General features: G+C 40.1%; 3 protein-coding genes across 3 annotated transcripts; all 3 read right to left on the reverse strand.

The window, feature by feature from the left end:
• Positions 1–208: 208 nt before the first annotated feature.
• LOC311258092 (uncharacterized protein) lies at positions 209–9,949 on the reverse strand (the record flags this gene model as incomplete). Its single annotated transcript, XM_084354138.1, has 18 exons — positions 209–1,571; positions 1,677–1,886; positions 2,604–2,814; positions 2,934–3,094; positions 3,485–3,654; positions 4,018–4,124; positions 4,267–4,311; positions 4,394–4,554; positions 5,303–5,368; positions 6,353–6,559; positions 6,641–6,931; positions 7,046–7,256; positions 7,633–7,793; positions 8,045–8,214; positions 8,480–8,589; positions 8,750–8,794; positions 8,935–9,098; positions 9,895–9,949. The coding sequence occupies 18 exons, from the start codon at positions 9,947–9,949 to the stop codon at positions 1,264–1,266; spliced, it is 2,853 nt and encodes a 950-aa protein (XP_084210264.1). The 3' UTR covers positions 209–1,263.
• A 1,875-nt stretch (positions 9,950–11,824) lies between these two features.
• LOC311258093 (5-hydroxytryptamine receptor 3E-like) lies at positions 11,825–15,815 on the reverse strand (the record flags this gene model as incomplete). Its single annotated transcript, XM_084354139.1, has 8 exons — positions 11,825–12,099; positions 12,236–12,445; positions 12,982–13,192; positions 13,709–13,872; positions 14,015–14,184; positions 14,455–14,561; positions 15,271–15,434; positions 15,809–15,815. The coding sequence occupies 8 exons, from the start codon at positions 15,813–15,815 to the stop codon at positions 11,825–11,827; spliced, it is 1,308 nt and encodes a 435-aa protein (XP_084210265.1).
• Positions 15,816–17,370: 1,555 nt separating this feature from the next.
• LOC311258094 (5-hydroxytryptamine receptor 3A-like) lies at positions 17,371–21,211 on the reverse strand (the record flags this gene model as incomplete). The annotated part of the gene is made up of 10 exons (XM_084354140.1): positions 17,371–17,685; positions 17,824–18,009; positions 18,355–18,565; positions 18,938–19,101; positions 19,247–19,416; positions 19,977–20,083; positions 20,193–20,228; positions 20,534–20,697; positions 20,966–21,020; positions 21,185–21,211. The coding sequence occupies 10 exons, from the start codon at positions 21,209–21,211 to the stop codon at positions 17,396–17,398; spliced, it is 1,410 nt and encodes a 469-aa protein (XP_084210266.1). The 3' UTR covers positions 17,371–17,395.
• Positions 21,212–22,442: the final 1,231 nt, after the last annotated feature.

The raw sequence follows: 22,442 nt of genomic DNA on the forward strand, positions 1-22,442 counted from the left end.
AAATTTCTAAGAGCCAAATGTGACTTTTTCTACCCACAGTTGGATCCTCAAATAGATTTATTTTATTGTAAAACACAAAATGAGCAAACTCAGAAAAGCTGCATGTTGACAGATGAGTTGAACTGGTTAATTATTGCATCTCTAAAATGAAACTCGGTGAAAAAGACTTTAATTATAATGAGTTATTTGGTACAGATACAAACTGAACAAGTTCACCACAGTTTTCACAATATTTGTAGAAAAAAAACAGCTATACAGTAAATATTCAGTGACTTATTACAGTATGCAGTGTGTGCTACAATAATAATGCCTTCCTGTACTGTAGTACTACAGTGGAGAAATATTCTTACTAAAAATCACGTGTACTCATCCAAGTGTACTCAAAATATACTTGTAGTACAAGTACTCATTGTGCAGACTGGCCTGTTACAGAATAATAATTATAATATTAATGTATTCTTGCTTTAATGCTGCTATTTAATTAACACATCTCCTGCTGAGTGGCTGTGAATCCCCCCTCTGGGATCAATACAATCCTGTCTTAACCTATAGTTTGTATTAATTATAAGTCATTTAAGTTATCAAATGAATGTAGTGGAGAACAGAAAAGACAGAAAATGGAAATATTTTAAGTACAAGTACCCCAAAACTGTCCAGTGTTTCAGTAAATGTCTTTCCACCACTGATTGTGCAACAGTCTATGTTAAGGGATCAAAAATGTGACGTGTTTCTTGAGACTCTAGTATAACAAGGTATGTTGACAGTTTGAGAGATATACTCTAGTTATAATCTAACTACATAAAATCCTGCATGGTTTAAATCCAGCACTTCACACTGTGCAGTGAAACGATGGCGCCATCTAGTGGATATAATGCAACATAATCAGTTTTTCAGTAGAGCTGTGTGGGCTGGAGGACCCTGAACATGTTTCTTGGGATCAATATTAAAACAAACAAACAAACATTAGTATTACAATAAAATGAGACGATGATTTTCAGTATGCAGTGTACATGTTATGAGAGGCAAAAGTTTCTATCTTGTACGCTGTCCTTATTTTTTGTTTTATGCTTTTAAAAAGAAAAAAATCAGAGGTCAAATCTCAGCCTTAACGCACAAAATACAGTTAGACTATGACCGCCAGTCTGACTTTATTACAGGTTTCAGGTTGTGGCTCTTTTTGTTTGTGTTCACAGGCCTTCATTTTCTCTATTGCATGTTCCTGAGGTTGACTTACACACAATAACACGTGTATTGCCAGAAAAATCATGCTGCATTCAAGTCGTTCCAGGCCCAGATACAGATGATGGTGATGAAGCTGACACTGATGAAGACAATGTACAAGCTGAACAGCAGGCGGTCGATGACTATCCCGACCATTAGCCAGTCCTGCGAGGATTTGGTCCCCTGGGAGTGTTTGTCCACCTGGAGGCGGATGGCCATGAGGTCTCTGCTCAGCTTCCTCAGTTCAAGCAGGGTGAGCTCCGGAGGGGCTGGAGGGGGTTTCTCTGTGGTCGTGCTGTCAGAGATGTTCTGAACTGAGATGCTGGCGATGCTGGAGTCCATGGCCGGGTCTGTTAAACAAAGAAAATCACAGGTTTGATTTTATAAAATATCCTTTTATGTATACGAGTTCTCATGTGATTTATAGTTAAATCAGTAGTTATAATTTCATATACCTGGAGGAGATGAGTTGAGGTGGACTGTGACTCTGTTGCTCGGTTTCTTTGGAGTGAGACAAACTAAAAAAGCCAGGTATCGCAGCACGAGGACACCGAGCCAGTGAGGCACCGCACCGTACTGGTTGGAGCTGAACTGGATGTTAGTGATGAACACCGTCTCCAACAGGCTGGTCACCATCAGGGCGAGGGTGAGGGAGAAGAACACATCTGCAGGAAACAGCAACAGCACAAACGAGGAGGATATTTCAGTAAGCATTGTGTGTCTTACTGTTTTCAGTCATACCTTCTTTTTTGTGATCCTGTTTTGGAAAATGATGTTTACGTTAGAAACCTGAGAAACCTGTTCATTCATCTGCTTGTATACATAAAGTATGACAGCTTCCAGGAATCTGGCCATCTGCCTGGTGGCAGGTCTTTTAGTGAGACCTAGAGCATAACCAGAGTCCTAATTTTCAAGTAAACACATTCAGTGAAGCGTTCGCCCAGTGGATTTACTCTCTTGCCTCGCGTGCAGAGGTTTTTTTAGTTTCAGTGTACACACTGAGTAACATCAGTCGTGTGTTAAAGGGAATTTCTTTGTCTCAGTGAGGCAAATATTGGTAGTGCACTATTTTTGTTTAAATATATTTCTTTACATTTGGTAAATGAGCACCACTAAAAGTTTGCCGAATGACCCATTAGCAGTTCATTTTTGCAACGCACCCATAGATGCACACACAACTGTGAATGGATTACTTTTATGTGGAAGAAAACTTAAAAAGATGATCATTTAGAGGCAAAATACACTTTAATTGGAACTCATTTCAAATGAAGAAATAGTCCCTTATCCAGACACACTTTCCTCCCTTACTCTTAGAGTTTTATAACATGTTCCTTCGACCCCCCTAATTTAAAAGAAGTAACACTATCACAGGCGTCGCTCACTCATGAGAGGCGTCTGCTCCCCGGTGACAGGCAGCAGGTCGTTCATGATGAGCAGGAAGACAGTGTAGCCCAGGATGAGGGTCATCTTGAAGGAGGACCGGTCCACACTGTGGGGAGGCAGCAGGAAGCTGAAGAGGTCCAGTGTGACAAGGAAGCAGCTGGGGATCAGCAGGTTCACCACGTAGAGGGTTGGCCTCCGTCTCAGAATGATCTGAGGGAGACACAGAAGTACAACACCTCGAGATTTAATTGCGTTTACTTTACTTTCTGATATTATAACAATTAAAACAAAGTGATCATAGAGTATTGAGGATGATTAAAAGTGCTTACATGGTATTTGATCTCAGAGTAGCTTCCCACCTCTAAGGTCAGGGTGGATTGACCTAGAGTGATGTCTGCCAGCTCCCACTCCCCGTTGCTCTGCATCACTGCTCTGGACTCCTCCAGGATCTCTTCAGCTGTGGAGCCCTGAATCATCCTGATGTCCGAAGCTTGAAGAACAGTTTTGTTTTGAGTTATTAGAAGCCCAAATTACAAACACCCTTTTTGTCAGGGGAACGATGAAAATACACCATCCCTGCAGCACTATACTGAGTGAGCAGCTGTTCGCTGATAGCTGTGTTCTGTGAAGACTGTGTTAACCTGTGTGTGTGTAATGTAATTTAAAGTGTGTCACACACGTTTCTTTACCAGCACTTACAGTACGCCTCAAGTTAGGGATTAAGAATTGGGAAAAAAAGCACAGTGTAAATCCCCAGGCAACATTTGCCAACTCCAATCACTGTTTGCATTAGACTTTTTCTAGCATACACAGCTACATTTAATCCTGTGGTGATTTTTTTTAAGTCACACAGAGTGTTTATATATTTCATCAGGCATACCAAAGTGTAGATATGATCCAAAGGTCAGAGAGCAGTTCTGGACATCGAAGGGGAAAGTGTAGATCACTAACTGGCAGGAGCTGACCACTCTGACCGGCTTGTCATCGAATACCTGACCTGTGTTGTATAAGTAGACGTAGGGAGTTCCCGGAGATTTGTCCTCCTCCATGCTGGAAAAGAAGAGAATAAAAACAAACATTGATTAAATTTTTGTACGTATGTTAATAATTCTTTACAATTCTAATAGGAGAGGGGAAAGCAAAGACAAGAATTTGAACAAACTGTTCGCTCTTTTCTTTGTTTTCCAAAATGTTCTATATATTTTTTATGTTTAAGTCCAACTAAATGCCCTACTTTTTGCATTAAATTGATTTAAAAAGTGCATAAAAAGCAAAAAATGCATGTAGATATACTTTTCTTCTGTCAAACTAAGATTGCTTTCCATGTGCTGGCAACATTTCAGGTTTTTACTTTACTCATTTCTCCAGTTTGGATGGTAATCTGGAGAACTACTGAACTTCCTTTTAACATACAATTCGGAGATGATGACGTCGGGCGTCCAAAGCATCTCCCGAGGGACGGACACTCTTGTAGTTCCACATTCCTTCTCATCCCAGCTCAGTCCGTCTATCTCCCACTCCTACATTAAACAGAGCAATAATGTGAAGTACAGCTTGGAAGATGTGTATATTTCAGCTGTGTCACTTCACAAAGACAAATGTGACGTTTCACCCAAAAAAGACTTTGAACTGCTCTTTTTGGTCACTGCACTGAAAACTTACCAGAACTTGCCACAAGACTGTCGCGAGGGTTTGGGATTTTTCATCCTATAGGTGAGACGGAGCCAGTAATGAACATCAAGTATGGATGTCTTTTTAAGCATGAATGAAAAGGTTTGTGTGAACTCACCACTCCTAAAATCCCCACCACAGTGATGCTGATGGTAATGTTCAATGGATCTGAAAAGCTTTTCACAGGACGCACCAGTTTTTCAGGTGACAAAGTCTTATCAAGTGCATGAAACAAGGATTTAGGAGTTGGGCTGGTGCAGTTCAACGCAGCAACAAAACCTGAGTTTATAAAGAGAAAGTAGAAAACAAGATTTACGAGGTCGTTCATGTACATAGAAGTATACATCCCCAGTTTTTTCATTGGTATGGGCACAGAAGCATTACATATCTTTATTAGTCTGCTGTGCACGTTAGGGAACCAAATATGATTGTTGATAGAGATAGTGGGGTTAAATGAAATGACCACGACTGTGGCTGTTCTCTGTTAAAAGACATGTTAATGAGATTTAGTCACTAAACTGCCAATTTCCTGTGATACGTCTGTAAACTCAGATTCCTTTCAAGTCACACACAAAAACTTTTAATTAAAGCTTAAGGCTTTATCAATTGTTAATTTCCACAACCTGGCAACCCAATTTGTTTTCTTATTAACTGTTATCTGTTCTAAAAACGCATCAGTGTTTTGCTGCATTTCTCTGTCCCTCATCTCCTGCCAGTAATTAAAACATATTGTTAAATGCACCCAAAACAAATATATTATGTATATGTAATAATGAATAATAAAAAATCCATTAGTTACAACTTGCTAGCTTTTCATTGGAAAATGAAAGTGAGAAATAATGAATGAATACAAGAAACATGGACTGAAACTGTGTTTCTTAATGTACCATGTAGCTGTTATAAAACTCATTTAGTCAAATGTGTATTATCTAACTTAAGGAGACTTTATCATTACTTTTGTATTGCGAACAGTTCCCACTGTGGAGGCGCAGCAGTAGCTGAACTGTAACAGGTCAAAATGTCTTACCGTGAAGCAGCATGAAACAGATGAAGATGAGCTCCGTGGGCTTTACCTCCCCCATTTTAAGTCTAAGTTAAGCCTTTATCTTGAAAAGTACAAAACAAAAGTAGTCCGCAGTTACCTCCATCAGACTGAGACGTTGTGACAGAGAAACATGACTTGATCAATAAACAGGTGAGGTGTGAAACCACCTCCAGAGGACAATATTGACGCTAGAAAATATCACCTGGTAGCGTGACTTAAGGCTTTCAGGTATTCCCAGTTATTTGCAAATTATCACACTGATGTGTGCATAAAGCGTACTTGAATCGTACAACAGGTTTTTCAATCATCTTCTGCCAAAGCAAACAGTTTGCACATGGCCTGTAGCTGTCAGTTTGCCTCCCAGAGGACTGTAGGTACCGCGTAGGTAGCTTTGCCTCATCCATTATTCAATAGTTTTACTATCCTTATATTTGCTAAGCACTTACACAAAGTACAGCTGATGCTGATGGGAATGTCACCTGTTGATTTAGTCATAAACAAAAGTACTGTCAATCAGGACTGCTGACAGTCTTGTGCCCAGGCCGGGATGAGGCCTCTGGACTGGTGTCATGTACCAGGAAAGGGGCGAATGCAACATTGGTTGATTTCCATAGTGATTCACACAGAGATGTGTGCTTGAATAAGAAAACAGAGTTTGTGACGTATGAAAAATAAAATAAGAACTTCGTCCACCAACTCACTTGCTGCCAGGACAGAATGCCACATGTCAATATCCTGATACATGGCTTTATTTTGAAATGATCATTTATTTACATTAAACTTTTCAGGTTCACATCCCCCAACCACAAAACCCTCTGGTAACACAGGTCAATAGTTAACATCTGTCCCGTAATCTTCCAACCTCCAGGACAACAAACCACCAGTGCTGCATGCAAATGGCTTTACTCTGCAAAATCAAACACAGAAAACAAACTTTAAACAAATACAGAAACAATAATTGATAAATGATGATCTTATGAATTGAATCCCAGCCAAGGTTCAAATCCAAACACACGTCCACTCAGGTCTGGCTGATCCAGATGCACCACATGGAGATGATGACCAGGGCGTAACAGGAGATGAGCAGCAGATAGATGCGGAAGAGCAGGAAGTCGAGGACATATCCCACGTGGCACCACTGGTCCTGCAGCTCGCTTGCCTTCTGCAGCGAGGTGAGGTGGGTTCGAAGGTCACCCAGGTACTGACAGATCTGTTGCAGTTCAGGCATAGCAACTGTACCTGGTAGGAGAATAGCGAGATGAGGGATCACAGTTTACACGCAGTGACAGACAGTTTTTGATATTTACTGAGTCTGATTACCTCCGTTGCTGGCTGGGGTCTGAGCAGGTGCCTGGCTGGCTGGTGGGATGATCCCCGGCCCTGAACCTCCATCCGAGCTGTCAGTTTTATCTTTTCGTGGTACAGACAGGGGCTGGATGTCCTCCGGCCATTGGTAGCAGATGAGGTTGGCTATGTGTTTGAGGACAACCACCCTCACCCAGTTTGGAACCTCTTTATATTTCATCGTGTTGTTGTGGAGGACGTTGGTGATGATGACCGTCTCCAGTAGACTGATGACCATGAGGGCCAGACACACAGAGAAATAGATACCTAGGTTGAGGGATAGATTGAGAGATTAAAGGGATAGACTTGATGTTTAAACCTCTTCAGTAGCAGCCAAAATAAATCTACAGGGAGTTGGCAGAGTTGGATTTGATTCCTGACCTATGATGGGCGTGCCGTTTGCTGTGCTCGGCAGGAGGTCGTTCATAATGAGCAGGAAGACAGTGTAGCCCAGGATGAGGGTCATCTTGAAGGAGGCGCGGTCGACGCTGTGGGGCGGCAGGTAGAAAGACAGGATGTCGATGAGCATGAGGAAGGAGCTCGGGATCAGCAGGTTGACCACGTAGAGCACCGGCCGCCGCTTTATGACCACCTAGTGGACAAGAATCAGTGTGAAGAGACTCACCAGTATTTTTATTCTTGAGAATACATCTGTTTTTATAAATTCTTAATTCTGTGTTAACTGATTGTCTTCGTTCTTTAGGGTTAGGGTCTGTTTTTGGTCTCTACCAACGCCTGAGAAAAATATCTGGCTCTCCGCTAAATGCTCCACTATCTAGTTGCTGTCTGTTGTTTGGTGCTAGACAGGAAGAAAGTATATCGGGATGTTGTTAGATGTTAGATTATTATTATTATTTTTTTTAAGATTCAGGGTCTAATTCTCTGTATGTTCATCAGTATGAATGACCCCTTTTTGCGGCTGTTATATTTGCAGATGTTACAGTAGTAAACGCAGTGGTTTTCCTCACCCAGAAAGTGATGATATCCCACTCGTCAATCCCAAACTGGAGGATGGAGGTCTCCCCCAGTATGTCCACCAGCTCCCACTCTCCACTGGCCTCCAGGTAACGCTTTGAGTTTTCAGACATTTCCTTAAATGTCAGTGCTGGACTGACCCTCACATCCCTTACTGTGTAGAGAAGAAAACACAATGAGAGAGCGAAAACTAGTGTACGAGTACAATCAAAGCTAAATGTAATAACTAATTTATATTTTTATATTCCTATTCCTTTTGTATTTACTTATATTTCCTGCAGAAGTTCCCCAAAGTGCCCCAGGCTGCAGCTGCATTTTCTGACCCACTATTTAGCTTTAATGTCTCTTTGTCCAAGTGTAGCTAATGACTGGATGAGCTTATCACTGTGTGATGCCTTTTCTTACTGGTGTGCATGTAGGAGCCAAATGTAAATGTGCAATTCTGCACGTCAAAGGGAAAACTGAAGATCTTTAGGTTGCAGGCTGAGACGAGCCGCAGCATCCTGTCCCAGCGGATGTGACCTGTGTGGTTCACGTAGACGTAAGGACACGCTTGGGAAACATCATCGTCCACACTTGGAGCGTTGGCAGTGGAAAGATGAGGATGGAGTAAAAGAAATGAACAAAAACACAGGGAAAGAAAAACATTGAGACATTGTCACAGTTTTTCTGCATTAGCCTGCATCAGTTAACGAATTGGTGTGAGCATAAACCAGTGACACTTGATGTGAGAGGGTGGTAAGTGCACCCATCCGTCTCAGAGCTCTAACTACTCTGTAATGAACCATTTAGTTTGTGCACACTAGACCCCCGGGGACTTATTACAGCTGGAGAACTTACAACTCATACACGATGATGTCTGGAGACCAGAGCTTCTTCACAGGGAGAGAAATCCTGGTGACGCCATCACACTCATCAGGATCCCAAATCAGGAACTCATGGTGCCAGTACTGCAGTGAAAAGATGAGGAATAACGCACTAATTAATTATAACATTTAAAAGTCTGCTTACTAATTTTATAATCTCTGTATTTGACCCTGCTGTGGTTACAGGCAAATGATGAATTTGGATCAGACTGCATCACATTTATTGACTTCTCGTGCTACTTACCAGTCGAAGCCACAGGAAAGTAGTGAGTATCTGAGTTTTCTCATTCTGAAATACATCAAACAACAGGTAAACCTCATGTGAAGCTGATTGACATCAAACATCTGCTGACATGACATTTTGACACTGAACTTCTTTAACGTGGATTTAGAAAACGTTCTTCTCATATCGCTAATCGATTAACTCACCACTCCCAGGACCGCATACAGGGTGAAGGAGATGTTGGCTATGGTGGGGTTGCTGAGGTTCTCTGCTGGTCTGAAGGGCTGTAAGTCAAACACAGCCTGCATGGACTCGTAGGTTGGACCGCTGTGGCCGTCTTTACAGGTCAGTATACTATAGCACAGAGACACTGACAGGAGAGAGTTTATAAAAAAACACTTCTGAAATGCACTTTTTTTAAACTTTCCCTTTCCAATGCAAATGAAATGCATGTTTTATTCTATATGTAAAGCAACAGTAAACTATATAAAACAAAACACTGTGCATTTATTGAAAATGACTCAAATGCAAAGCTATGGTATCATAACTGTTAGCTACAAAGTTACTAAATAGAATATTATTACAGACTTTATCTGAGATGGAAAATCTGAAAATTTGAATTATTTGGATATTAAGCAGAAAATGAGCTTTGAATAATCTTTATATCATAAACTGGAGGCTAAACACCAGATTCACTGTGTAATGTCAGGATACTGACATTGAGAAGAACAGGGCAGATGAGGTTTGACAGTAGTTAGGTAGCGGTAACATCCTGTGATTGCTCTTCAAACATAATGTAGCATAACAACAATTCCTTTATTTTGAAATGAACACACACATGATTTATCACAAATGAGAGGTATACCCAATCGATGTAAGACAGAGTAATGTTTTCAGGGTTTTTCTCCATTTATATGTTCTCATATGGAATGATACATGTCAATTGAAATTTGAAGCAGAAAAGCAGAACAATTATATCAATATCATCACACTGTTAGGTTCATTTAAACCTGAAACACACAGGGGTAACTAACTTAATAATACTATAATTAACAACAGAACTGCTGTTATTATATTATTGATTACATGAGGAGGAAGAGGAAGTTTTCAGTAGCAGAGGTAAACATGCGTCAAACAATAAAGTAGTGAATAAAAAGAATCATTACCTGACAATAAGAGTAAACCTGAGAGGATGCTGGTTCTCTGCAGAGACGGACTCATGCTGGATGTTTCTGAAGGACCGACTGTTCTCCACCACCACCATCAAATCATGTGTAAAACAAAGATAGCTGCTACCAGCAGAGGAGAGCCACACACTTGTTTTTGCCACTTAGCAGGACGCTGAAATGACTAAACCTCAATTCTCTGGAGACTCACACTCACCTTAACCACTTCCACTACAAGCCTGAATCCAACCCATAACATGATCCTCAGTAAACGCTAAAAAAGAAGACAAGTCGATAACATTTGGTTAACCTGTAGACCCAGGTGTTAAATGCGACCTCATAATGTGTGTTTTGTCTCAACTTACACACAGTCACATGCAGATTAAATCTCTGCGAACGAAGAAAAAACTGGCCTAATTACAAATGTTCATTAATTTGCCCCATTAACCAATAAAATTGTGTTTATTTTTTACTCAAGTGAAACGAAACCTGAAGTGAAAAAAAGGTTTTCAGCCTTTATATTGACAAGATGTTTCCATCCTTTTGAGGACATTCAGTTCTCATGAATAGAAATGTAAAACACAAAATTATCATATCTGCAGATGGATCGTAAACACACACAGGACGACACACAACTTGTTGTTCCACACCTCCAGTAACCACTCACCCATTTTATTTTTCAACACCTCCACCTGTGGGAGTTACACATCTGTTCCACACTCTTTGCTGTGTGCTGTTCTTGTTTTTCTTTGCTGATTTTAATACCTGTGACTCAGTGATCAACAGTCAGTTTTAACTGCTTAATACATACTGGTGAAAGGGTAGAGGTCGGGGTCTGGTGTACAAGTGAGAGTAAAAGGGAGCATGAGATGGACAGGCGGTGTAGTGTGGCCTAGAGGGCATGTCATCATTTCTCTCTCAGCCTGGTCTCACCAAATGGCGTACGAACAACATGGCAATGTCTTAAGTCATTTATCACATTGCATCTTTTCTTTTTTGTTGCACAGTCCACATTCAGCTACGTTCAATAGATTAACAAACTCAAAAAATGTGCTTAAAATTCACATGCTTTGTTAGCACATTGAACCTCCATCGAGGGAACTTCATCATGTTTTTTATTTAACACAGGAGCATCCAAGACTGCACTACTGTAGCATTTTTTGCAAACATAGGCGACTGCAGTTATTAATGAGGAGACCTTGGGAATATATTTCCGACCATTTCTGGGTTGACAAACAGGTGTTTCTAAACAAGACCTCCCGACATCTCCTGCAGTATTTGTGGCAACGCAAAAACCACTTGGTCAGGAAAAGTACCTGGTTCAGTCGTTACAAACATGGCAGGAGATGTTCAGAAGTCTCATCAGAAATATCCAATTTTTTTCATTACAAACATTGTTGGGAATTGCTCTCCTTACAAATATCCTGTGTTATCAAGCTTACAAATGCTGAAACGCCAGCTCAAGCTGTGATCACTGGCTTGGACTTAAGATGCTTTTGGGAAATGAGGAAAAAAGGCAAACAGAAGAACTTGTGCGACACATGGACGACACTGTAGTGTTTTCTAGTGTAGATGAGATTATCAGAAGAATCTTCTCTGTATTTTTATTTCATTCTCTCTTCGTCACAAACAATCATACACTGAACAATGTAGTGAAACTTGTTCTCTGCAGGAGCAGAACAGTGTCTACTGTAAGTCTTCATGCTTGCTGAAGTTTGCAAATATTTGCTGCTGAACTGGCTGCAAGAGAAGAGTCAGCAGGAATTTCTCTCTGATATTGGTTTCAGATACTCAGCACTTCACTGTAAACAAGATCATTTTAAATAAAATAAAATTTTAAACATTAAAACATTAAAAGAGATTTAAATCTAACATATTACTTTCAAATATTAAGTTAAGTAATTTGACAAAGCTTGTTAACAGATAATAATTAGTATGATTTCAGCCAGAAAAAGGTTATAGTAATGAAGCTGACGACTATGAAGAGGATGTAGAGGAGGAACAGCAGGCGGTCTATGATCAAACCAACCTGGACCCACTCCTCTGAGCTCTGGCTTCCACTCAGCTGCTGCTGCACCTGAAGGTTGAGGGCATGGAGGTCTCTGCCCAGGCTCCTCAGCTCCTGCAGGGCCTTGTCCTCATCCAGTGGCCCCTTCTGCTCTGGAGCCTCATTGTTCTCTTCCACCAGAGAGGAGACATTTGTTTCTGTTGCAGAGGACACGAGGGAGGAGGTGATGCCAGCTCTGACACTTGAGCAGAGATCTTTCTGCAGTTCATAACGCACATGTCTGCATGAATAGTCTAGCTTGTGCTAAACCACATTGCAGGTCAGACATCCTACCTTGAGCAGCAGGATTTTGGATGACTGTGTCCTCCAGCTCTCTGGGCTTTGGAGGAAGCCGGACCAGGCGGCCCAGGATGTGGAGAACAAACACTCGGACCCAGCGGGGGACTGGAGGGTAGTGAGCGGAGCCAAACAGCAGGTTGGTGATGAGGATAGTCTCCAGTAGACTGGACACCATCAGAGCCAGGCACAGACACAGGAAGACATCTGGGACAATAATAATACATGTTGCTTCACGTACGATAGGCAATAGACACGTTTTCTGCTTCAGCATTCATCCATCTCAAATTAGTTCAAGCTTTTGAAGAAAAGAAAAGAAGTGTATTCAAGTGTGTAACCTTTGCAGGTCAAGACAGCATTTTTCTGTAGCCGATGGATTTGTAATTGCACCTTTGTCTGTCAGTTTCATCTCGTGTATATATTACTCTCTAAACTTTTTTCCATGAATACTCAATTCAATACTATATTAGGAAAATAATACAGGTGGGCCAAAAGACGTCATTAAGATAAATAAAAACAATATAAAAGTTTTATTTCCAGTTGTGTCATGAAGTTTGAAATAACAATGAAATATTTATAATTAAATAAGATTTAATAAGGGACTAAGATTTAGTTTTTTACTTTAGAGTTACAGGTTAGAGTTTAGGTTATTCACCTGTTAAACTGAATAAATCACCTACTGTCTACAAGTAACCTCAAAGTACTGGGTTAACTCACACTGGCAGAATGTATTGTCAACTTACTTATGAGAGGTATGGTGTCTCCAGTGACAGGCAGCAGGTCGTTCATGATGAGCAGGAAGACCGTGTAGCCGAGGATGAGGGTCATTTTGAAAAAGGAGCGGTCGCCGCTGCTGGGAGGCAGCAGGAAGCTGAAGAGGTCCACTGTGATGAGGAGGCAGCTGGGGATCAGCAGGTTCACCACATACAGGGTGGCCCGACGCTTCACTGAGACCTGCAGCAGAGTCGACAGCAGCTGGTGAACCTCACTTATTCTTATGTCTCTGGTGCTGGTGATGTGCCGTTATTTTATACAGTTTTCTACCCTAAAATCATGTTTCTCCATTTAACACTGCCTGTTAATATGTAAGTATTAAGTATGTTATGACTCTGAGACATTTTTGTTTTGTCGATTTCATTAAAGAATTTCTAAAAGCTACAACACAATTAAAGACATGCAGCATTTTAACACAACATACAAGACTGTACTGTCAATTTTCAGGAAAAAAAAAGAAAATTTGGAGTGTTGAATGCCAGTGGTATAATGGTTTTACAGACATTGTTCACATTTTAATTTATTTAACCTCTATTTAACCAAGAAAACTCATTGAGATTTCTTGTTTTTGGATCACTTTTCAAAAGACTTTATTAATCCTGTCCCTCTGCCTGCCATCTTTCCTGTTGTGTGTTGTGTTGTGTGAGTAAATAAAAACAGTACAAGGTTTTTATTTAGTCTAGATTATTTCCTTACAAAAAAGCGAACAAATTGGTAAGCATCTCCATCCGAGGCTGGGCTTTGTAACGTCTCAGATGCGAGTCCAACTAGGTCCCACTCCCCCATTGTTGCCATCACTTCTTTAGAGACCTGCAAAATGTCCTCTACAGTGAATGTATGGCCAATCTCCAGATCAGACACTGAAAGGAAAACATAATCTAATTAAAGCTTTGGTGAGATTTAATCCATTTAAATAAAATTATTTACAAAATACCAATCTGCACCATTCAATTTACAGAATGTGTCTTAATTAAATTAAGATTTGGATCAGTTTCTACTTACCACGATATAAGTAGGAGTTAAAAGTTAAACTGCAGTTCTGGATGTCGAATGGAAACGTGTAGATGTCGAGCCTGCAGGAGCTGAAAACTTTGATAGGCTGTCCATCAGACACGAAGCCATCATGATACACATAAGTGTACGGGACAAATGGAGCCGAGTTCTGCTCCATACTGCAGGATGAGAAAAGACATAAAACCCAATAAATATGACTGGTAATATCCTTTTTATTGGAATGAATGGCTACATTTGTAAATCATAAACATTTACAAAATCTGAATAATGATCGTAAGATTTAGAAGAGATATTTTTGCAAAAACAGATTATAATAATATCAGTTTTTGCTCGTGTTTTTATGTCAATTTGTTAACCTGTTATTGAATCTGTGTTTTATCTGGGGAACAGCTGAGGCTGCGCTGCTCTACAGAGAAGATGGTACTCACAATTCATTGATCACCACATCTGGTGACCAGAGCAGTTTTCTTGGAATTGTAATCCATGCAGAACCGCACTGTTCTGGGTCCCATTCGACAAACTCGTTTCTCCACGTCTGCAAAAATGTGAAATATTTCATTTCATGATTATCCTGATTCTCGATATTGTTATATATATTGATATATACAATTATGGGAGGATATTCAAGATTATCTCGATTCAGGATCATCCTGATAATGAAAATTCACCACGTTCAACTAATTGTGAGTGTTTTTTTTTTTTTATTAGGATCAGTGATAAAACCTTTTATTGTTACATACAGAGTTTTCAGGTGATGTCTGGTGGGCGTATTAGCTCTTTAGCTCAGATGGTCCCAGTTTAACAGAGTTGTACTGTGATGTTGTCTGTTACACCTTTTTTTGTTAGATGACATCGTGCAGTATCTGGTTTTCTATTGCTGGTATACACTAGGATTAACCCAGAAGATATGATCCAATTTGACTTCTGTCTTTTTCATAATTTTTAAGGCTGGAGAGAGATCAACAATTTTATAATTGCAAGACAACAGTGAAGTTGATTGTAAAGCAAGAACTCACTAAAGCTTGCCAGATATACGTCTTCAGGATTTGGGCCTTTTCATCCTGGAAAAAGAAACAACATTTTCACCATTTAGAAACTAAAAAAAAAGATGAACTGCTACTGTGTTTGCACGCAGACAGAAAGCTGTTAAAAGACATAAAATAAACCGGTTATTTATGAGTCTGCACTTTGAAGCAGCGTTGCCTAACAGTGACTATGTTTTAGATTAATGTCGTGTCACTTACCACTCCCATAATGCCGTAGAGGGTGAAGTCGACGCTGATGCGGGTGGGGTTCGACGTGTTCATGACAGGTCGAATGGAGCTCAGGTTGAAGACCGGTTTCAGAGCTTCCAACAAGGACGGCCGGTCAGGTTTAGAGCAGTTCAGCTTGAAGGAGCTGCACGGAGCTACGGAGGGAAGAAGGAATGTGCCATCATGATTATAATAGTAGACTCACATTGACTGCATCAGCAGCAAGACTTTCACAAACCCCAAACTGTACAGTTACTTAAGTAACTCGTAAGCAAAGTACAGTAGGCGTTCTTAAACAACAGAAGAGAAGCAAAAGATTGAAGTGTGAGTCAGCATGGTTTGAAGACATTGCAATGTTTTTCAGTTTGTTTGTTTTTTATTATCACTTATTGTTGGTGATTTCCTTTTTTTTGCCAATCAAACCACTGAGAAGTGCCCCACATCTTTCTGTGTCAATCCTGTCTTTTACATGACATACAATATACAGAATATAGGCTGTATTTACACATGTATAGAAGTATGTACTCACCATGCATGAGGAGAGAAATGAAGATGAATAGAAGCTTAGAGGGCTTGACTTTCAACAGGCGGCACTAAAAACCAGTGGTGGAAGAAGTATTCAGATCCTTAACTTCAGCAAATGTATCAGTACCACACTATGCAAATACTCCACTACAACTAAAAGTCCTGCATGAACGCAGTACTACAAGTAAGTAAGTATTATCAGCAAAATGTATTTTGAGTACCAAAAGTAAAAGTACTCATTCTGTAGATAAAATGTCTGTGTGTTTTACTAATATGTCATGTTTTTGGATTAATGTTACTGCTGCATTCATGTGTTTGCTACATTGCGCTGCTGTAGATGTTTAATGTTGTGTACTTGTACTGTTTGCTATCTATTATTGGGAAGTTTAATCTAAATCATTGCATCATACTGTATGTTTGTAGTTACCAAGGACACCATGAGTTTTCCAGCTAGTCCGCGGTGGGTTATGTTAATGCAGCTGAAGACGAAAACGAGTAACTAGCAGCTAAAGCTGTAAAAAGCACATTGTTTGCCTCTGAGATGTAGTTAAATAGAAGTATAAAGTTATACTCTTAGATAAATACCTTGAATTTGTAATTACAGACCTTTGTATGAATGGTGTGTTGGTGGATAGACCTGTCCAGTAAATATATTTTAGGTGGCAAATATACAGACTTGCTGCACTTTATGAGATAATATGTAATATATGTACTTTCTCACATATGCAGTAGTACTTCCCAAGACCTGTAAACACACTTTAATGTGTGAAATTGGTGGAGTGACCCTTTAAATGTGATCTAGCAGCAGAAGAAGATGCTGTCTAGGTAAAAAACATGTCCCTCCTGCTGACACCCTGATGAGTTCTGCACAATCAGACAGCTAAATACAAGATATTTACTCTAAATCTAATCACATGGAGTATTATTCTTCATCATAAAAACATGTTTTCCACATAAAATCATCTTATGTTATTATATACAAGGCCTTATCGCCCAGTATCATTGTCTGACCTCAATAATCTCTGCAGCCAGTATAAAATCATTAGCATGGATGTCTGCATACAGTAATAAATAAAGTGTGCCCTTTTCAGTTTACCAAATGATTATTTTTGTTTGTGTGTGACTCCACAAATGTTTGTTGTTGATCTTTAAGTACTCTTCCTTGTCTAAAAAGATCTGATTACAGCTGCTATTTATTGTACGTGATTAAGTTGTTCTGATCCTGTTGCCTGTGGACGGGACATGATTTTTATGTTTGAAATGAATATCAATCGAAAACTGAATGAATTTTTTCAAGTGATTTTATTTTGTATACATGGTTTTCTCCATTTTCTGACAGGCACAATATAACACAAAAGGCTTAAAACTACATCTTGTCAAAAGTAGAAGAGCTAATTTAATGTCCAGTAGCAATAACATGAGTGCTTGTTATTGTTAACAATAATAAAACAGCTTTAGAGTATGTATGAATGTCTTGGCTCCAAACAAAAATCGTCTAAACACACAGCAATATTCTCATGTACTGATCAAACAACAAACATTTGAGTCACTAGCTACACAAATGGAGCTCTTTAAAACAGACAGCAGTTGTCTACTGACTGTACGAGTTGGACCAGATTATCATGATGGTAATGAAGCTGACTGAGATGAAGAGGATGTAGACGCCGAACAGCAGGCGGTCAATGATGAAACCCACCTGCATCCACTCCTCCGAGCTGTTGTTGTCCCCCAGCTGCTGCTCCACCTTGAGGCGGATGGCCTGGAGGTCCCTGCCCAGACTCTTCAGCTCTTGAATGGCCATGCTGTCCGCCGCTGGCTCCTTCCCCTCTGGAAGCCCATCAACAGCCATTTGCTGTGCAACCACAGTGCTGAGTTTCGTGTCTGGTTCATGAGGAAAAAAGTTTGAAATGTTTCAAAATCATTTCGATAAATACTGTCGTTCCATCATTATGAACCAACTGATCGCTCCTCTTGATCAGTCATTTGTAATCTTACATTCCTAACATATGAACTGTTTACCTGAACCCTTTGGTTCTTTAGTCTTCCGAGGCATGCAGACAACACAGGCCAGAATCTGCAGAACAAACACTTGGACCCAGCGAGGGATGGGAGAGAGGTGAACAGAGCAGCTCAACAGATTGGTGACGAGGATAGTCTCCAGTAGACTGGCCACCATCAGAGCCAGGCAGAGAGAGAAGAACACGTCTGTCAAAGAGAAAGTAAGAAGTTAGGCCGGGACCAAAAAAAACAAAAAGGTTTGCACTGTCAGAAAGTGTTTTAGGTTTTACTGTATAATCAACAGGCGGACAGCTGCTTATGATGGTGAAAAACTGAAAACGCATCTGTAGTCTAAACATAACTTAGGACATGAAACTCATGACTGCAGCCAATTTTGACACATTCTACAAGACCAAAATCTGCTAATTTCCCAAAACTCTCCTCACACAGCAGCTTGTGCACTTGTGGGATGCTTATAAGTAAAATGTAGAGCGATGCCACCATAAAAAAAAACGTGAGATAAAACTTTCCTTAAGACTGAATAACACTGACTTATGAGAGGTATGGTGTTTCCAGTGATAGGCAGCAGGTCGTTCATGATGAGCAGGAAGACCGTGTAGCCCAGGATGAGGGTCATCTTGAAGGAGGACCGGTCCACAGCCTGAGGGGGCAGCAGGAAGCTGAAGAGGTCCACTGTGATGAGGAAGCAGCTGGGGAGCAGCAGGTTCACCACATACAGGGTGGCCCGACGCCTCACTCTGATCTGTGAGGGGAAAATTCAAAAAACACTTCTCTGTGCGTACCTGATACTGAAAGTTTTTGTTTCTCATTCATCTGAAAGGATGCCAGAGGGTGTAACTTTAGATCATCTAACAAGACATGAACATACTGATCAGCATGCATCGTATATACTCATAACACAGTTATATATCACAAGCCAAATGATGATCACACAAACATCCAACATAATTTTAAGTTAGGACAAAATACTCCCACACTCTGTCCTCTTCAGTTTCAATCAGAAAAAAACAACATGATTTAGGAAAAATAAATCAAAACAGAGATAACTGAACTGACCCTGAAATGCAATTTACAGTTCATTAACCCTAATTTAAGGACGTTACAATCGACCTACATGAAATGCGAGCTCATCGATATGTGGGCCAACAGAAGAACCTTGGGTGAATTTGTGGGAGGTGATGTCCAGCAGCTCCCACTCCCCCATGGTGGTTATCACCTCCTTGGAGTACTTTGTGATGTTTTCTGCAGACTTCCCCAGGGAAATTTCTAAGTCCATCGCTGCGGAGAGAAGAACAGAGCACTGTTATAAAGTTGAGAGCGATCAAAGCACAGATCCATGTGACACTGTGCATCAACAATAAAACATTGTTAACTGGCACACAAAGGCCTTTAAAGAAATTGGACATTTGGTGTGTGAGCTTACAATAGTGGAGGTAGGAGTTGAAAGTCAAAGTGCAGTTCTGTATGTCGAAGGGGAAGGTGTAGATGTCGAGGTTACAGGAGCTGACAACTCTGACTGGTTTAGCGTCGTGGATCTTCCCGTCGCTGTGCAGGTACACATACGGGACATGGGGGGCTGTGTTTTCATCCATACTGCAAGACAGGGAGCAGGTAGAGGAGTTATGAGTGTCATGCCTTCAAAATAAGGGCATGCTGACTTTAATGTATCCAATCCATCATAAGTCCTTATTAGATGTTAATTAACATCAATAAGACTATATCAGCGTAAATAATCACATCATAAACATGGTTATAGTTAGATTATAGACATTTATAAGTATCTTGACAATTATTATTACTACTACCAGTTAACTACGGACTTATAAGGGTCGTATCACCTATCAAAGGATGGTTATTACAGGACCCTTATTTTCGAGTGTTACCCAAAATTCAGATTCAGTTGTATAAAAATGCAGTACAGGAGTATTAGACATCGTTAGGGATAATAAGACAACATCAAGGACTTAGTTCATCTCAAAACAACAGTGTTGCTTTTGTTGTTTTCATGGGATTTGTTGAGAGTGAGACAAATATGGCATATCAGCTTTATCCCTCAACATAGATATATTGTAAGAGCATGTTAAGATGACTCTATTGTACAGTACAGTTCATACAGCAGATGGTTTAATATGGTCAAGTATGATGGAACTCACAATTCATTGATTACAATGTCTGGCACCCAAAATTTGTCTCTGGGAAGAGAAATCTTATTGGTGCCGCACTGGACTGGGTCCCAGCTGACAAACTCGTTCACCCAATACTGAAACAACAACAACAAACTGGTGTAAGTGCACAGAAGATGACACATGCCATCAATTATGACCAATTTGGAAATTATGATGGATGATTGCAGTACTTACATAATTTACCCAAAGGAAAGTGAGCAAGAGTTGAGCCTTTTCATCCTGTGAGACAAGATTTTTTTTTTTTTTGCACAAATCCTTAACAAAGTCTCAGTGGAGCACCACAACAAAAACACGTGGTTTGATCAATGTGTTTAATTCAGCTTATATTTAATTGAATAATAGATGGTGTTTCTTCTCTGGTGACAATATTAAATATATGATACTAAATTATACATTCATAAAGCTAATCCTGGTAAAGAAATTATTTGTTTTGTTTTGTAATTTACCAAAAAATACTGTACATCTGAAGAGTTTTAGAAGTGCCCCGTACTCGTGCAAAATAATCTACTGAGAGCTGAACATACCACTCCAAGTATCCCATACAAGGTGAAGAAGGCGCTGATGTTGGTGCGGGTTGTCATGTTCATGACGGGTCGTATGGCGCTCAGATTGAATAAGGGAGTCAGAGCCTTCAGCAGGGCCGGTTGGTTCGGCTCGGTGCAGTTCACATGGATGGCACTGCACAGAGCTGACGAGAGAACATGAGAGAACATGCTCGCACATCAGACCTGCCACTCAAAAAGTGGATCATCTCTCATGTCAACTTTAATGCACAATACACTGAGATTTAAATCTTCTGGTATCTTGCTTACAATACTGCACGTACATTATATATTGTATATGCAGTTTAAATTCTTATGCACTTTTTCAGGTTTGTTACCTTGTTGGTTATGTTTTTTAAGAAAACCTGTAGATGTCAGTAAGACCTCCTGCTTGGTTTTCAACATTGTGCTTACCTGGTAGAAGAATGAGAAACATGACCAGAGTGGGCCGGACTGATGGAGGGAGACTCTAGAATAAAACAACAATTGTTTCAATATAAGCAACTTAAAAATAATTAAGAAGTGTTATAAGTTAAAGAGAGGATTGAACATTATTTATTTATTCATTTTAACTATATATGGCCTTAAAAATAACTTGGTAAAATGTAAAATATGTAGGAGAAGATACTTTACCTTCACTGCAGTGTCCTTGGATGTCATGATGTCAAGACTTCTCTCCACAGATGTCAGATGAAGTTACTCCAGAATCTGTAAAGGACAAAGAATAATTACCACACTGCATTATGGGAACATTTACTTTAAGTTGCCACCTGTATGAATAGATAAGGCATCCAAACCATTGACACACAGCTAAAGCATAACCTCCACCTACCTTGCAATCCGACTCTTGCAAGACTAAATTCAGCTTTAGCGGCTGAGATATACATAGTGCCACTGTAAACCAAGCGTGATGTGGACAAACCCCCGGCAAATGATGTGGGAAATGGAAAATCCCTCAAGGCGGCTACTTTCCCTGTCACTGGTTTCATACAAAACAAAGACAAACCTCAGTTAAGGTGTTGAACCGCAGTGTGTGACCTGCAGATGGTGAATAGTGACCACAGCTGCATCGGGGTCACGCCTGCTGGACGTACGCAAATAAACGGTGGATTGCCTGTGAGAAACAGGTGTCCTCTGGTGTCACACTGAGCCTCCTGCCTGCCAACCTTTTTACATTTTATCAGAATTAAACAAGTTGCATAACTCTGCTCCAATATACAGTGCTTTAACCCCCAAACCACCTTTGTTTATGTTACATAACTGCTGCTGCAAGTTGCCAAACTCTGGTATCCGGTAAAGAACTTAGTGTTGACTGAAAATGTACAAAACAGACAATTTCAGCCTCCCATATTGAAATTGCAAGTATAAGGAAGATCACTGCTGATTTTGTTGAAACGCTGAGGTTTTTAAGCATTCATTGCACTGGTGGTCCTGTCGGCCACAAGCAGGGAAGCATAACAGTCGTGGTCTTTTTTATAAACATCTGTTAATGAAGCGACCCGAGTGGCTTCCCTCCTGATACTGCTGGTTGTGCTGACTGTGCAGTTGTTGTAAGTGTATTATGTGGTTTTCAAAAAGAAATTCTGAAAATGAGACAAGTAATATTTACAATATTGATAAGGTAATAATAGCCACATACTCAGAAATATATATATATTTTCCATAACTGAATAAACAAGCTGTTCTCAGAGGAAAATAAGGTCCAGAACACTGTTTGAAGCTAGAAAGGCAGCAGGGTCCGCCAAATATAAACACAATAAAACAATATGAAACTGTGTTGTCTTTTAAGGTCAGTTTGTTTATTCAGTTCTGGAAACGAAGAGAGTTTGTTTTTATTTAGTTTCTTTACGCATGAAAATCAAATCAGTGAAGATTTTTCTCTTATGATTAA

Source organism: Pagrus pagrus (genome assembly GCF_965226575.1).
Source record: "Pagrus pagrus genome assembly, chromosome: 6".
Taxonomy (NCBI): Eukaryota; Metazoa; Chordata; class Actinopteri; order Spariformes; family Sparidae; genus Pagrus; species Pagrus pagrus.